The sequence below is a fragment of the Gymnoscopelus braueri genome, assembly GCF_963280865.1.
Source record: "Gymnoscopelus braueri genome assembly, chromosome: 10".
Lineage (NCBI taxonomy): Eukaryota > Metazoa > Chordata > Actinopteri > Myctophiformes > Myctophidae > Gymnoscopelus > Gymnoscopelus braueri.
In genome coordinates this window covers 8,790,630-8,806,867 of record NC_137611.1, presented here as the reverse complement: position 1 = coordinate 8,806,867, position 16,238 = coordinate 8,790,630, and the positions used below count along the sequence as shown (strand labels likewise).

Genomic DNA, 16,238 nt, shown 5'->3' with positions numbered 1-16,238 from the left:
TCCCTCCGGAAATCTCATTTCTATTTGATTCCAGGAGTGAGTCTGACATGAACCGCCTTTCTGCAATATTGGCTGTGGGCTGGAGTTGGGCGGGAGTAATACCGTTGACTGACAACCCCTTCAGCCAATGATAATTTTTCCCCTTCAGCCAATCAGCAGTTCACCAGTGTAATGTGACGCAACGGGACTTTTGAGACGGCCGTGCCCAAAATGGGTTGCCTTATTCGGATACATGGGTGTCACTGCCCGCCCCTACCGGTTCTCTAAATTTTTATTTTTAAATAGGCTTTGTCATGATTAATTGACCACATATATGAAGTTAAACAACTAAATTCTATCCAAACGATATCTTATAAGTAAATTCCGTGCCTCAAAATAGAAGTTAGAGAGCTTTTTGAAGTAAAAAAATAGCGGATAATATAGCGGACATGAAAAAGATGGCTGCCGTTCGTGTTTTGGACTCACTCGAACTCGCCACCTGATTGGCCAACGTAAGCTGTCAATCACAGAACAATGAGCGACGACGCTGATAGGCTCGGCCGTTTGGAGCCCACAGCCAATATTGCAGAAAGGCGGTTCATGCCAGACTCACTCCTGGAATCAAATAGAAATGAGATTTCCGGAGGGAGGGTTTACCAGGCTAACTCGATATCCCCTCCCATCCACTTGCATTGAGTTGCTCACACAGCGCATGGGCCGAATTCAACCCTTCCTTCCGGGTTGTGAAATGTGGTGGGCGAGGCCTATTTGGGGCTTCTGCGCGTCGCTTCTGTGACGCGTTTTGCGTCACAGAAGCGCACAGCCCGCGTGCGCAAGCTCGCGCGCACGCTCGTGAGTCGAGCCCATTGGTCGAAACCGTTTTCGCTCGTTCGTGACAGAAGCCCCAGGCCGTTTTAAGCTGCACTACCATGAATGGCCAGCATGTCCATTCGGCTTCAATGAAACCACTGGGTTCTGGGGGCTTGGTTCTACCAGTATACACTATATACGCAGTATACTCAAACCATTTTTTTTTTTTAAATAGTACACCCTCTGTAACCACAATAATCCATTCTGTGACCGCGCACGTATATGTTATTTTGTTTACTTTCATTAACTATACTAACCCTGTCTCTCTGTCTGTCTGTCTGTCTCTCAGAGTGGCGGCAGTGAGCGTAGAGAGGTGAGACAGTTCCAGTTCACAGTGTGGCCGGACCACGGGGTTCCAGAGTACCCCACCCCCTTCCTCAACTTCCTGCGTCGGGTCAAGGCCTGCAACCCCGCCGACGCTGGGCCTATTATAGCACACTGCAGGTACACCTGTCTGTCTGTCTGTCTGTCTGTCTGTCTGTCTGTCTGTCTGTCTGTCTGTCTGTCTGTCTGTCTGTCTGTCTGTCTGTCTGTCTGTCTTTCTGTCAACCCCCACCGACGCTGGGCCTATTATAGCACACTGCAGGTACACCTGTCTGTCTGTCTGTCTGTCTGTCTGTCTGTCTGTCTGTCTGTCAACCCCCCCGACAAAAAAGAATGATAATAATAATTTATTGAAAGACCTGCGACCCATTTAGCAGGTCAATATATCTTTTAAAAAATATCTTAAAGAATAAGATATTGTTTTAAAGAGATGTTGACCTGCGACCCATAAAAATCGGTCCGCGACCCAAACATGGGTAACAGTGCTTAGTTTAGATCAGGGGTCTTCAACAGGGGGTCCTCAGAGTCACTACACGGGGGGCCACCAAATCTTTGTGTGATATGATTTTTTTTTTACATTTACCACTTGAACCCTAGCAGCACCCCTATTCTGAGGAGAACTTTAGCCAAAAATAGCAGATCTACAAGCTTGTAGATCTGCTATTTTTGGCAAAGAGGTTTAGGTGTAGGGGGAAAAAAGAGCAGACCAAGTAAAAAACTAAAGGTTTAATGTGAAACGCAATTTGGTCAGTGGTGGAAAAAGTACTCAAATTCTTTACTTAAGTAAAAGTACCAATACTGCAATATAAAAATACTCTGTTACAAGTAAAAATCCAAAATTAAAAATTTACTTGAGTAAAAGTACAAAAGTATTGGCATCATAATGTACTTAAAGTACCAAAAGTAAAAGTACTAAATATTTGAAAATAGCCGATCTACAAGTTCACAACGCGTCGCATCGCGACGCGTTGTGAGCTTGTAGATCGGCTATTTTCAAATAGCCTAGGAATAAAATAGGGCTAAAGTGGTTAATGTATGTTTAATTATATCATGATTTATATCTGAAAAGTAACTAGTAACTAAAGTTTTCAAGTAAATGTAGTGGAGTAAAAGTACAATATTTGCCTCTGAGATGTAGTGGAGTAGAAGTAAAAGTATTGGAAATTGGAAATACTCAAGTAAAGTACAAATACCTCAAAATTGTACTTAAGTACAGTACTTGAGTAAATGTACTTAGTTACTTTCCACCACTGCTCTAACTCTCCTCTGTGTTGTACGCACAGCGCGGGCGTGGGCCGCACGGGCTGCTTCATGGTGATCGATGCCATGCTGGAGCGCATCAGGCACGAGCGCACCGTGGACATCTACGGCCACGTGACGCTGATGCGCTCGCAGAGGAACTACATGGTGCAGACGGAGGACCAGTACAGCTTCATCCACGAGAGCCTGCTGGAGGCCGTGGCCTGTGGCAACACGGAGGTGGCGGCCAGGAGCCTTCACTCCTACATGCAGAAGCTGTCCCAGGTGGAGACCGGGGAGCACGTCACCGGCATGGAGCTGGAGTTCAAGGTAAAGACACTTAACCCATTAAGACCTGAGGTTTTTTGAAAGTTTTGAAACTTTTTGAAAAAAAAAATCTAAAACATTTTCTTTAAAGATTTTTTTTTCAAGATTTTTTTCAAAAATAGCAGATATACAAGCTCATAGCGCGGCACCGAGTATATAATAGCCTAAAGAAATCTAAAGTGACACAGATGCGTTCCAGGTATCAATGGGTTAACACTGATATATATATATATACATACTAGGGATGCATGATTAATTCATTCAGTGCCAATTAATTAAAAGAATAATTGCGAACTGTGCCGATTTTATCACCTTTTTTCACAGAATATTTATCTCCGGTATGATCGATCCCCTGATGGTTGCTAATCACAGCGGGTTTCACCGTGCTTCTGCGGGGAAAAAAAATGTCATCGCGACCTCCCCGTTCAATTTTATATGCCTTTGAAAATAGCATGTCTGGGCCAAAAAATACATAGTAAAACAAGATACAGCCTTTTTAAGTAATAAGTTAACCAAGAAGTGAATGGAGCAGCAAATCTTCGGATCACGATATATTGGGTTCTGAACGTTTTTCCCCCCCAATATATATATATATATTAGGCCTGACCTCGACTAAGTCGACTAGTCGACTGGTTAGTCGCGGGGGGTCCGAGTCGACTAAGTGTTTTTTTTTTTTAAGGGCCAAAAATGTTTTAAATAGTTTTTTGGCCAAGTCTACACCTGCAACCACACGTAACTTCCACTTTATTCTTCTTATTCCTCGTCTTTGTATTGGTATTGTTTGTGTTGGAGCGCCTCAGTGCGGCTGCAGAGTTCATGTGCAACCTCTTCCAGAGAGAGATAGAGACACTAGAAACTCTGCTGGAGACAAAACAAACTGTGTAGACTTGGCCCTTTGAAATAAAATGTATTTATATATATAAATTATACTGTGTATATATATATATATATATATATATATATAATTGTATAATTATATAAAGTACTGCCTCATCAGAGTTGGTATGGTAAATTAAATGGTGCATTTAAGTAGCGCTTTTATCCAAAGCGCTTTACATAGATTGTGCCTTACATTACCCACATATTCATACACGAGGACGGAGGAAACCATGCAAGGCACCAACCTGTACATCGGGAGCAATTAGAGGTTCAGTGTCTTGCTCAAGGACACTTCGACACTAACTCTGGGGGATGCCCGGGATTGAACTGGGAACCTCGCGGTTCCCATCTGGCCGCTCTACCGGCCACTCTACCCCTGAGCCACTGCCGCCCCTTGATAACTTTATACATTGTCAGATACTTGTGCATATGTCCTTATATATTATCATCACTTGGCGGAGCCGAGCCACGGTGAGAACTTCAGCGAGCCAAGATATGTTAGTGTTTGTTTATTCTAGCTTAAGGCTTTCACAGTCTTTGTAATGCAAAGTAGGCTGGATAGAATGCACTATGCTTGTAGGTTAGTGGGCTACAGCGTTAACCATGCAAAATGATCCTGAACTCCAGTCTGCAGCTCGTTTAGTGTTGGCAGCTCTCCCATGGAAGAACGCCAGTCCTTAGGGACCTGTTGATCGGTTGTTTTAGGAAATAATATTTCTTTTTGTGGTTTAGAATTTAAGGTGGTATAGTGATATTGTTTGGTTAAAACAAAAAAAGTTATACAGTAGCTCTATATTTTGATAGAAGCATTGCTATAGAGTGTTAATTTAAATGAATACCCACTTCACTGGTAGCGTTTTTACTCATCTTTCGAGATCCACAGAATATTTCGCTCCAGGAAGATCCACACCGCAAAAGACTGAAGAGTCTCTGCTTTGTGTGTGTCATCACTTCCAATTCCACTCGTTTATTCTGTATGAGTTCTCTCTCCTGATTGGATAAAATTGGTATCCCGACCCAAAAACGTATTTTACTAAAGAGCCGGAGAGACGGGGGAGAGACCCCCTGTTACTGAACAAACACTATAGCAATGATTACTATCAGAATATATTTAACATGTATTTAATAATAAAGATATCACTTACTGCACCTAATAAGTGGTTAAGATTTAACCCATTAAGACCTGAGGCCGCGTCTAAAAAAAATCTAAATCCTAAAAGAAAATCTGAAAAAAATATTTTAAAAAATATTTTCACGATTTTTCAAAAATAGCAGATCTACAAGCTCGTAGCGCGGCACTCGGTGCCGCGCTATGAGCTTGTAGATCTGCTATTTTTGAATAGCCAAATAAATCTTAAAGTGACACAGATGCGTTCCAGGTATTAATGGGTTAAGTGGTTACGTGATTTGTCCCTCTCTCTCTCTCTCTCTCTCTCTAACCAGCGACTAGCCAACACCAAGGCCCACACGTCCCGGTTCGTCACGGCCAACCTGCCTTGCAACAAGTTCAAGAACCGCCTGGTCAACATCATGCCCTACGAGACCACCAGGGTCTGCCTGCAGCCAATCAGAGGGCTGGAGGGCTCCGACTACGTCAACGCCAGTTACATTGATGGATACCGGTACGCTGCCTGCGCTGCATATCCATGAATTCAATTCTCCATGGGGTGACTAATCGATAGAAAAAAAGTCACCCCATGGAGGTGAACTATCCCTTTAAAAACTGTCTGGGTGTGCTCACCAAAGCCTGACGAGACGCTGTAAATGACCCTAAACATGTTTAAAAGTGAAATATCCCTTTAACCCATTAAGACCTGGAACTGTGTCATTTTTAGATTTGAGCTAAAAAGCATTTTACACTTTTGGCTATTCAAAAATAGCAGATATACAAGCTCATAGCGCGGCACCGAGTGCCGCGCTACGAGCTTGTAGATCTACTATTTTTGAAAAATCGTGAAAATGTGTGCAAATCTTTGAATATATATATTTTTAAAGCGAACATTTTTAACTCAAATCGTTGCTTCTGGGGGGGGGGTCCCTGGAACAAAATATGTTGATGGGGGTCCGCGGCCAAATACATATCATTTTGTGGGTCCTTGACATGAGAAAGATTGAGCACCACTGATATAGAAACATATGTTTTTCAGAAAACTGTTGAGATTTAGGAGACATGTAGAATCGGCTTCAGGTCTCAATGGGTTAAAAGTGAAATATCCCTTTAAGTGCAGCACTTGGAGTAAACGTATACGGTACTTAGAGTTACATTTCCGCCAGTGGCGTCATGGTGCCGCTGATGTGAGCTGACTCCTGTGTCCGGTGATGAGCACTTCTTTGACGTCTGATTGGGTCGGATAGCTTTCCCTCGCGCAGCGCTTTGGCACGGCACGGCCTGTCACATCCTGTCACATCCTGTCACATCCCGGACAACCCCTCTATGTGGACGGCTGTCAGTCTGGCTAGCTACTCCCGCTAGCTCAGGCTACGCCTCAGTCCCCATGGAGGGACGCGGTATTCACCCGCTGACTGATGACTCAGCCATTCTAATGGAAGTGGTTGTTTATTACGGTTGCGCGCGTGCGTGTGTGTGTGTGTGTGTGTGTGTGTGTGCGTGTGTGTGTGCATGTGCGTTTGTTTGTGTGTGTGTGTGTGTGTGTGTATGCGTGTGTGCATGCAGCAGTGGTGTAAACTATATTTACTCAAGTACTGTACTTAAGTAAAATTTTGAGGTATTTTTTACTTTACTGGAGTATTTTCCATTTTCAATACTTTTACTTCTACTCCACTACATCTCAGAGGCAAATATTGTCCACTACAATTGTATGAAAACTTTAGTTACTCGTTACTTTGTAGATTTTGATTATTATTACAAAACATGCATTAAACACTTTAGCCCTATTTAAACTTTGGCTATTTGAAAATAGCCGACCTACAAGCTCTAACCTGACGGATGAAACTAGCCAAAAATAGCCGACCTAGATCTGCTATTTTGTGTGTGTGTGTAGATCTGCTATTTTCAAAATATTTTTAATAAATATTAGACATGATAACTTGTGAAACGGGACATTCTGCATAATGAGTACTTTCTACTTTTGGTACTTTAAGTACATTTTGATGCCAATACTTTTGTACTTTTACATTTTGAATTCCAGACTTTTACTTGTACATAACAGAGTATTTCTACATTGCAGTATTGATACTCTTACTTAAGTAAAATGTAATACTTTTTCCACCGCTGTCGTGCAGGCAGCAGAGAGGCTACATCTCCACACAGGGTCCTCTGGCGGAGACAACAGAAGACTTCTGGAGGATGCTGTGGGAACACAACTCCACCATCGTGGTCATGCTCACCAAGCTCAGAGAGATGGGACGGGTACGGTGGACACGCCTTTTGTTTAAAGACACAAATTCCTCACATGTACAAACATACCTGGCAATAAAAACAATTCTGATTCTGCTACTCGATGTGTCGCCAAAAATAACTGCTAAAATGGACGTTATGCAGTAAGAGTTTGACCCATTAAAACCTTAGGTCGATTCTATACAAATGCCTTCTAAATCAGTAGTTCTCACACTTTAAAGATTTTTTTAAAATGTTAAAAAAATAGCAGATGTACAAGCTTGCGTGACGTGCCGTGAGCTTGTATATCTGCTATTTTTGAATAGCCAACGCACAGATGCTTTCCCGGCTAAGCTTGTGTCCTGTACACTCAAAAGTCAGCGCCCACCTTCGGTCGGTTAATGTTAAAAACCTCTCTAGCCAAGCCAAAAATCTTGGTGTAGTCATGGATTCGGACCTGAATTTAAACAGCCACATTAACACTCACAGCCTACTTATCACCTCAGAAATATAGCACAGGTTACATAGCATTTAAAAAATGTATTAATCTTCAGTAGACTTGACAACTGTAACGGTGACTTTACAGGTCTCCCTAAAAGAAATCGATCAGACGACTGCAGTTGATTCAGAACGCTGCTGCTACTGCTACTAAAGCTTTGAATGGTTTAGGGCAGGGGTCTTCAACCTTTTCAGGCCAAGGACCCCCCTAGCTGAGAGAGAGATGAAGCACGGACCCTCTACGTATTATATAAAATTGTGATTAAACCTTTTCATAGATTTCATCAGTGTTGTGTGAAGGCGTTGCTGCAACACAGTCTCACTCCCAAGAAGGCACATATTGCCTTTTGGTCAGAACCCCAGTGGGGTTCTGACAAAAAGGCAATATGTGCCTTCTTGGGAGGTTCTGACCAAAAGGCAATATGTGCCTTCTTGGGAGTGAGACTATGTTGGTTGCTGCGAGGCGTGTGCTTGTAGTGTGCTTGTAGATCTTCTATTTTCGGCTAATTCCCCTCCGAATTCTGAGGGATTCTTGGGGTTGAAGTGGTTAATGTAAAAACAAATCACACAAGGATTTGGCGGACCCCCTTTAGTAACTCTGAGGACCCCTGGTTTAGGGCCTAAATACATTTCTGATCTTGTGTACGACTATCATGAACCATCCAGATCTCTCAGGTCATCTGGGAAAGGTCTGCTCTCTGTCCCTAAAACCAAAAATAATCGTGGAGAAGCAGCATTAATTTTTTATGCTTCACATATCTGGAACAAACTCTCAGAAAGCTGCAGGTGTGCTGCCACTCTTATAGTTATTTTAAATCACAGAAAGAAATAAAACCTTTCTCTTTGCTGCTGCCTTTCATTGAGTTTTAGTTTTTCTGCACTGTATTTCTTCCTTTGTGAGTTTTATTTTCAATTATTTAGTTGTTTATTGTATTCTAATCTCCTGTTATAATTGTGTTTCCTTTGCTTGATGCTTTGTGTAATAAAGCACATTGAATTGCCCTGTGGTTGAAACGTGCTACACATGATAAACCTGCCTTGCCTTAGCATGAAGACATAATGTCATGATATTGTGAATGTAACCTTAACTGTACCTTTTAATATGTGTGTCCTTGCACTGCTCTCCTTTATGTGGACACGAATAAATTGTTAAACCGTGTGTGTGTGTGTGTGTGTGTGTGTGTGTGTGTGTGTGTGTGTGTGTGTGTGTGTGTGTGTGTGTGTGTGTGTGTGTGTGTGTGTGTGTGTGTGTGTGTGTGTGTGTGTGTGTGTGTGTGTGTCCTGTAGGAGAAGTGTCACCAGTACTGGCCAGCAGAGCGCTCAGCCAGGTACCAGTACTTCGTGGTGGATCCCATGGCTGAGTACAACATGCCTCAGTACATCCTGAGAGAGTTCAAAGTCACTGACGCCAGGGTGAGTGTCACTGTGTGTGTTCTCACCACAGTGAAGTTGGTTTCAGGTTGGATATCGTTGCTGTCGGGGCAGAAACCTCTTATCTCCATATTTTAACCCCTGCCAAACACGAGTATAACCGTTGTTGAAAAATACACCCGCTATTGCCAACAACGAGTATAACCGTTGTTCAAAATAAAGTTTTTTTTTTTTTAGACCAGAGATATCACGATCCAAAGATTTCTAGCTCCATTCACTCCTTGGTTAACTTATTACTTTAAAATCCTGTATCTCGGCTCCTGTGTACTTTTTTTTTTACCATGTTATTTTGGTTTTTTTCAGAATACTGTTAGGATTTAGAAGACAGAGTAGAATCGGCTTCAGGTCTTAATGGGTTAACTATTTGTGTTTTTTTTGCCGTCCTAAATTGTCCTCGCAAGTATAGTAATACAAACGTGTGTGTGTGTGTGTGCGTGTGCGTGTATAAAAGACTTCCACCTGTCTGGTTGTATTGACTCCATCAGTCTCCAGCTACATATAAGTCATTGACACATCTCAACAAGCCATCAATCAGCCCTCTTTGAGAGCGGTTGTGTCCAGCATGTTCCTATATCGATCCGCTCTGTGTGTGTGTGTGTGTGTGTGTGTGTGTGTGTGGGGGGGGGATGTGTGTGTGTGTGTGTGTGTTGCATCACAAAGCAGGTTAGTTGCCCTGACAAGCCACCCATAGATTGCTTGCATTCAACCGTGAACCTGATTTGTACGTGTGCGTACGTGAGTGAGTGCTTGCCGTGTGCCCAGTAACATGCATAATGTGAGAATTAATGTGAGTGTGCGTGTTCTACCGACCGCGTGTGTGTGTGTGCGCGCGCGCGTGCATGTGTGGGTAATAGATAGATAACCAGGGTTAGGCCTGTCCTGCTCTGACGCCCTATTGAGAGATGTTCTATTGATCTCCATTTAAACCAGGAGACAGGCAGGCTGACACACACACACAGTCACACACAGTCACACACACACACACACACACACACACACACACACACACACACACACACACACACACACACACACACACACACCCACACACAGGGGTTTGTGTTACTATCCTTGTGAGGACATCATAATTGTAGGACGGCATTGAATTGTTTTCGAACATATAGCTCAACAATTAGCCGATCTACAAGCTCACAACGCGTCGCATTTTATGAGCTTGTAGATCGGCTTATTTCTGGTGTGCGGCAACCCGGCGTGCAACTATGTATATATAAATCAGGTATTTAACTCTTGACCCCAACCCTTAAATCTTAACCTCTAAATGTCTAATCCTAACCCCTGAACCTGAATGTTTTCCTAATTGTAAGCCACACCCGAACATTTTTAACCATAAAAAACGACCAGGAAGATGGTCCTCATAATATCTATTTAACATTTTTACTAACTTGTGAGGACATTTGATCCTCACAAGTATAGTAACACACACACACACACACACACACACACACACACACACACACACACACACACACACACACACACACACACACACACACACACACACACACACACACACACACACACACACACACACACACACACACACACGCACGCGCAGCGCTCTATTGAGCGTGTGACAGTGGCAGGCTGACACATGTTACACCGATCAGCCTCAGCCACTGATCCCAGGTCAGATAACAGAGATAACAGATAATCATTAGCAGAGGTGGAAGAGGTATATACTCCCATTTCTGTATTGAGTACAACGATAAAAAGTACCCAATACCACAATGTAGAAATATCCTGTTGCAAGTAAAAGGCCTGTATTCAAAACATTTGACTTGAGTAAAATCATTCACAAAGGGATCTCTGATATCAATGGTAGATAAAGAAAGATGGTCTCGCACACTCTCATGTTTATCCTGATGAAGGTCTATGACCCAAACGTCCACTGAATAAAGTTTTTTGCAAGTACCAGACAGTGTGCTAATTTCAGGTAGTAACCTAGATGAAATTGTATTTTCTGTTTACTAAAGAGCTGGAGAAACAAAGAGACGCCTGTTACTGAACAAATATTATATAGCAATGATTACAATATTGAGTTATTTAATGGGATTTTTCACTTTCAAAAAAACGTTGGGTCATTTTATCGTCTGAGCCCCCCAGACAGTTTTTAAGTTCTGGTGACTCACCTTGCCCTCCTAATACACGAGGGGCCGTGTTTTTTCGATTACTTTTTCATTTATTTTTAATATTTTTTTTGGAGAATGAAAATAATGAAATACAATAAAAACATTTAATAAAATAAATGAAAAATGTTATCAAAAAAGCACGGCCCCCTCGCTTATTAGGAGGGCAGGGTGAGTCACCAGAACCAAGGACGGGTGTTTTTGATGAATCTAACATGGTTAAAAATGGAGTTTGAAGTTATAATGGGTTTGTATAGGAAGGGGGCGTGTCTGATAAAATGAATATCAATTATCTAAATACTGAATCGAGCAACTTAAAAACTGTCTGGGGGGTTCACAAAGGCCTGAGTAGACGATTTTTGTTTTAAAGTAAAATATCCCTTTAACACTTATTTTAACCAAAAAAAATCACTTACCCTACCATTAAGTGCAGTACTTGAGTAAATGTACTTAGTTATTTCCACCCCTTAATGCTACTAGTTCAGATAACAACAATCATTAGGAGTATCGGTCGGGAGGTAACTCATTCCAACTCACTCAATACGGCAGGCAGACAGGCAGGGGAGCGTGGCCTTTAAATAAAGGTCTGTATTTTTTTGCCGTGGTGTGTTCCAGCCGGTCAATAAAAGGTTAAATATCCTCTCTTCTTCTTCCTCCTCCTCAGGACGGCCAATCACGGACAGTGCGTCAGTTTCAGTTTACCGACTGGCCGGAGCAGGGCGTGCCCAAGTCCGGCGAGGGCTTCATCGACTTCATCGGACAAGTGCACAAAACCAAGGAGCAGTTCGGCCAGGACGGACCCATCAGCGTTCACTGCAGGTACGAGGCCTTTGGCCTGAATGGCCTCAGACCAGACATGTATCTGTAGAAACCTTGTATCTCCATATTTCATCCTTTTACAACAAGCTAATTGATATACAAGTTATACGATAGCTATTTTTGAAAGCAAAAATAGGGCCCCTTTTTTTTTTTAAGTGTTTAAGTGTGTCTATGAGTTTTATAGATATTGAAACAATGAAAAGTATTAAAAAGACAGCACGGGCGTCGGGTGATAAGAAGCGGCTCGCTAGCTCCTCATGCATTGAAGGAGGCATGAGCTCAGTTCTGGGCTCTCCCTAGGCTGGCAGAGGGAGAGTAGCGCCCAGGATTACACAGGCAATTGGCACTGGTTGAAAAAATTGGTTACAAAATTGTAGGATAAAAAAATTTAAATAAGACAGTTTATTTTTTTTCTATTTCCTGAAAATAGAAAAAAAGATGGACACAAGTAACAGTATTGTCGTTGTGGGGTTTCTTCCCGACAGCGACAATATACATTTTATCTTTTAAGTTATGTTGATGCCTTGGTCAACCATGGTTGTTTTAAAATGTGCTTTATAAATAGTTTGATTTGATACAGAAATGCTCTCGCTACATGTCTAACAATACAACCTGGCTTTTGCATAGGTCTCTCTCAGCCGTGATTTAACGAAGTTAAATGTTAATGTTAACACCAGAACTCTCAGTGCCTTTTGGCCCTTTCTCTTCTTTACACATTGTTGAACCACGTGTCTTTATTTTTGTCTGTGTGTGATACAGTGCTGGCGTGGGGCGGACCGGTGTGTTCATCACCCTGAGCATCGTGCTGGAGAGGATGCGCTACGAGGGCGCTGTGGACATCTTCCAGACCGTCAAGATGCTACGCACACAGAGACCAGCCATGGTGCAGACAGAGGTAACACATGATGTAGATACTGTAGATCATACTGAGACCAGCCATGGTGCAGACAGAGGTAACACATGCTGCAGATACTTTTAGTATTTAGAACTAAAAGACAACTCATTTTATGTTTGGTTGCGCTCGGGTGTTGCGCTCTGAAAATAGCAGATCTACAAGCTCACAACGCGTCGCGCTGCGACACGTTGTGAGCTTGTAGATCGGCTATTTTCAGCATGCAACCACGACCACGTGTAAAATCAGCCATTACGACGCCATCAAGGCCCGCTAAAATTCATTATAGTCATACAGAGACCAGCCATGGTGCAGACCTAGGTACACTACGACATCCACATACTCTATATGCTGTATATCTGTGATTCTCAAACTTTTTAACCAATAGCGTACCTATTCTGGGCACGTCATAATTAGGCGAGCATTAAGTGAAAATAGCCGATGTACAAGCTCACAAAGCGACAAGTTATGAGCTTGTAGGTCAGATATCTTTTGGCAAAGAGATTTGGTGTAGAGGGGATAAAGGAAGGGGAACAAAAGGATAGACGACCCTGGGGACCCCGGTCAACAAAGTATACGTATAGGGTTTGAGAGGTTAATTTCAAGGACCCCCGGGTTTGACATGCATCAGGCCACTGTAGACCCCCCCAATTTGATACCCTGGTTTATCTCTGGGACCCCCCACTCCACACTGTAAAGTGTTCATTTAACTCTGTTCCATTTGTACGCACCAAATGGTCCATTTGGTGCCTGTCAATAATTCAAGACCCCCCGAAGGACCCCTGTGGGTCCCTGGACCAGAAGCGGCGGTGCCGTTTTCAATAATTAACCATCTAATAATTAGATCCTTTAGCCCTCCAATAATAGCCCAGATGAAATAGCCCAGCAGCATTCATTATGCATCAACAGTCATCGGTTCTTGTCAGACGAGGATATTTTTAAACTTCCATAGACGCGCTCTGACTGACTGCCCCTCAAGGCCAGGCAGTGTGATATGAAGTCGATTTTGTTCCACTAAAACTATGACGGAAAATGTTCGTCGACTACCTTTTTTCAGTGACGAAAACTAGATAAAAACTAAGCTATGATGACTGAAACTAAGACTAAATTGTATATCGACAATTTCGTCAACGAATAAAAACGACACTAAAATGTTAGGGAGGGACAAGAGGAGAAGAGATCCAGTAGAACTAAAAGACAAGTCATTTTATGTTTGGTTGCGCTCGGGTGTTGCGCTCTGAAAATAGCAGATCTACAAGCTCACAACGCGTCGCGACGCGACGCGTTGTAAGCTTGTAGATCTGCCATTTTCAGCATGCAACCAAGTGTAAAATCAGCCATTACGACGCCATCAAGGCACCGCCAAAATACATTTTCGTCGACTAAATCAACTGTTGATTTAGTCGACTAAAATCTTATGATGTTTAGTCGACTAAAACTAGACAAAAACTAAAACATTTCAGATGACTAAAATATGACTAAAACTAAATGGAATTTTATTCAAAAGACTATGACTAAATCTAGATCAAACTTTGCTGTCAAAATCAACACTGATATTATGAAGAGGCTTACAGCTAGAAGACAACTTCTAATATATATATAATTTTTTTTCAGTCAGAAAAGGCAGTAATTGATTTGATTTGATTATTGTATGTTTTGTATCCGATTTCATTTCAATATAAAGGAAAAACCTTGAAGTGCAATTGTAGCAAGGTTTGCGCCATGGGCTCTGCACACATGCACAAACGCACACACGCAGCACACACACATGTAAAATATGTACTTTTGATTACTTAAGTATTTAAGCAAGTACTCCCAGTACTTTAACTCAAGTACACATTTGACAGAGCAACTTTCACATGTCGTTGAGTAATATTTGACTAGGAGTATCTACAGTATACTCTTACTCATACCACTTACTGTGGTAGAGCACTTCCAAGTACACATCATCAGGCATAAAGAGTCAGTGACTGAGTGAGAGCATGACTAATGTAATTACACCGCTTTGTTGAACGCTCCATTCTGATTGGTCAGTCTCTCATTTGTGTTTGGTGTCAATAGGTTATTGATTTTGTTGGGAAGTAGGCGTGTAATAAATGTACTTTATTGGAAAATAAACTCCTTTGTTTAGAGGTTCTATGACTATTGCATTAAATCTACAATCCTGGACTTGTTTGAATGAATAAAAGTCTGTATGTTAACCTAAACTAAAACTAAACTTAAAATAAATAAACTAAAAACCATCAAATCCACTTCGAAAAATTATCAAAACTGAAATTGATAACAAAAAGTGAAAAAATAAAATAAAAAAAACGAATAAGAAATGCAGATCTACTGTGTAATAACCTTGCCTCTCTCTCTCCTGTGTGTGTGTGCGTGTGTGTGTGTTTGTGTCTCTTCCAGGATGAGTACCAGTTCTGCTACAAGGCCGCTCTAGAGTACCTGGGCAGCTTCGACCACTATGCAACATAGAAGCCACAGCCAGTGACCCTCCCTCCCTCCAATCCCTCCATCTATCCATCCCGCCAGCCCTCCTTCTCTCTGCCCTGAGGTTCCACAGGCCAGGCAGCCAACCAGGAGAAAGAGGAGGGGACAAACTGAAACAAAACAAAACAAAACAAAAAAGATATCACACAAAAAAACAACGCAAAGAAACACACAAAGTGACGGACAAACGAACGAACTTAAGCCTTCCGGGGAGCGAGTTTTCAACGAGGGGTGAATTCTACAACCAACCAGGAGGAGGAAAAACTAAACGGAGAAAAAAAGCAGCCACAAAACAAAACAGCGACAAAAACTTCAAAAGCACCACCCCACCCCTCCCCCACTCCCCTTACCCTCTGACAGGACCTTGTCCCCCTGAACCTCCTCTGACAGGACAATGTCCCCCCCCTGCAGGGGTCAGTGGGTTCGAGGAGGACAAACTAAACCATGTATAATTCATATACTTACCTCAGTGTTCCAATGTGAAGGACATTATAATACCTGATGTGTGTGTTGTGGTCAAGCTATTCTACCGATATGAACCCGTGAAAAACAAACTGCTTCTCTCTTCTCTCTCTCTCTCTCTCTCTCTCTCTCTCTCTCTCTCAGAAATTATTACCATATTATATGTGTATTAAAAAAATATCTATAAAAAAAAAAATGTACAAAACAAACACACACAAAAAGAAAAATCTAAGACACAAAGAAAGCCTGGATATTTGCTGCACCCTCAATGGGCTTTTTACCCTCGACTTTGTATCTTATAGATTTGGTGTTCTTACTTTAGTGGGGTGGGGGGGAGAGGTGTACTGTACGTACGTACTTTGGCGGGGTGGGAGGAGAGGGTGAACTTAACTTGAGTGTGGGGTGGGGGGGGGAGAGGGGCTACAAAACGCAGAACGGCGAACGTTTTCGTGTGTCCGTGAAGTCAAGTCGTCCGTTCGTTCCGGAGGTGAGACTTAATTCCGTTTCCACACAGGTAGTCAGTCACATGAGCACAGGTGTTTGGAAT

At 42.3% G+C, this 16,238-nt stretch overlaps 1 protein-coding gene across 1 annotated transcript in view; it reads left to right on the top strand.

Moving 5' to 3' along the window:
• The window catches only part of ptprsb (protein tyrosine phosphatase receptor type Sb), a 178,753-nt gene extending 162,766 nt beyond the window's left edge, over positions 1–15,987 (top strand). The window contains exons 24-31 of the mRNA XM_080439207.1: positions 1,139–1,293; positions 2,457–2,742; positions 5,062–5,240; positions 6,862–6,988; positions 8,741–8,866; positions 11,696–11,850; positions 12,610–12,745; positions 15,146–15,987. Coding sequence (XP_080295333.1) covers positions 1,139–1,293; positions 2,457–2,742; positions 5,062–5,240; positions 6,862–6,988; positions 8,741–8,866; positions 11,696–11,850; positions 12,610–12,745; positions 15,146–15,214 — 1,233 coding nt within the window. The 3' untranslated portion in view covers positions 15,215–15,987. The remainder of the gene's footprint in view (positions 1–1,138; positions 1,294–2,456; positions 2,743–5,061; positions 5,241–6,861; positions 6,989–8,740; positions 8,867–11,695; positions 11,851–12,609; positions 12,746–15,145) is intronic.
• Positions 15,988–16,238: the final 251 nt, after the last annotated feature.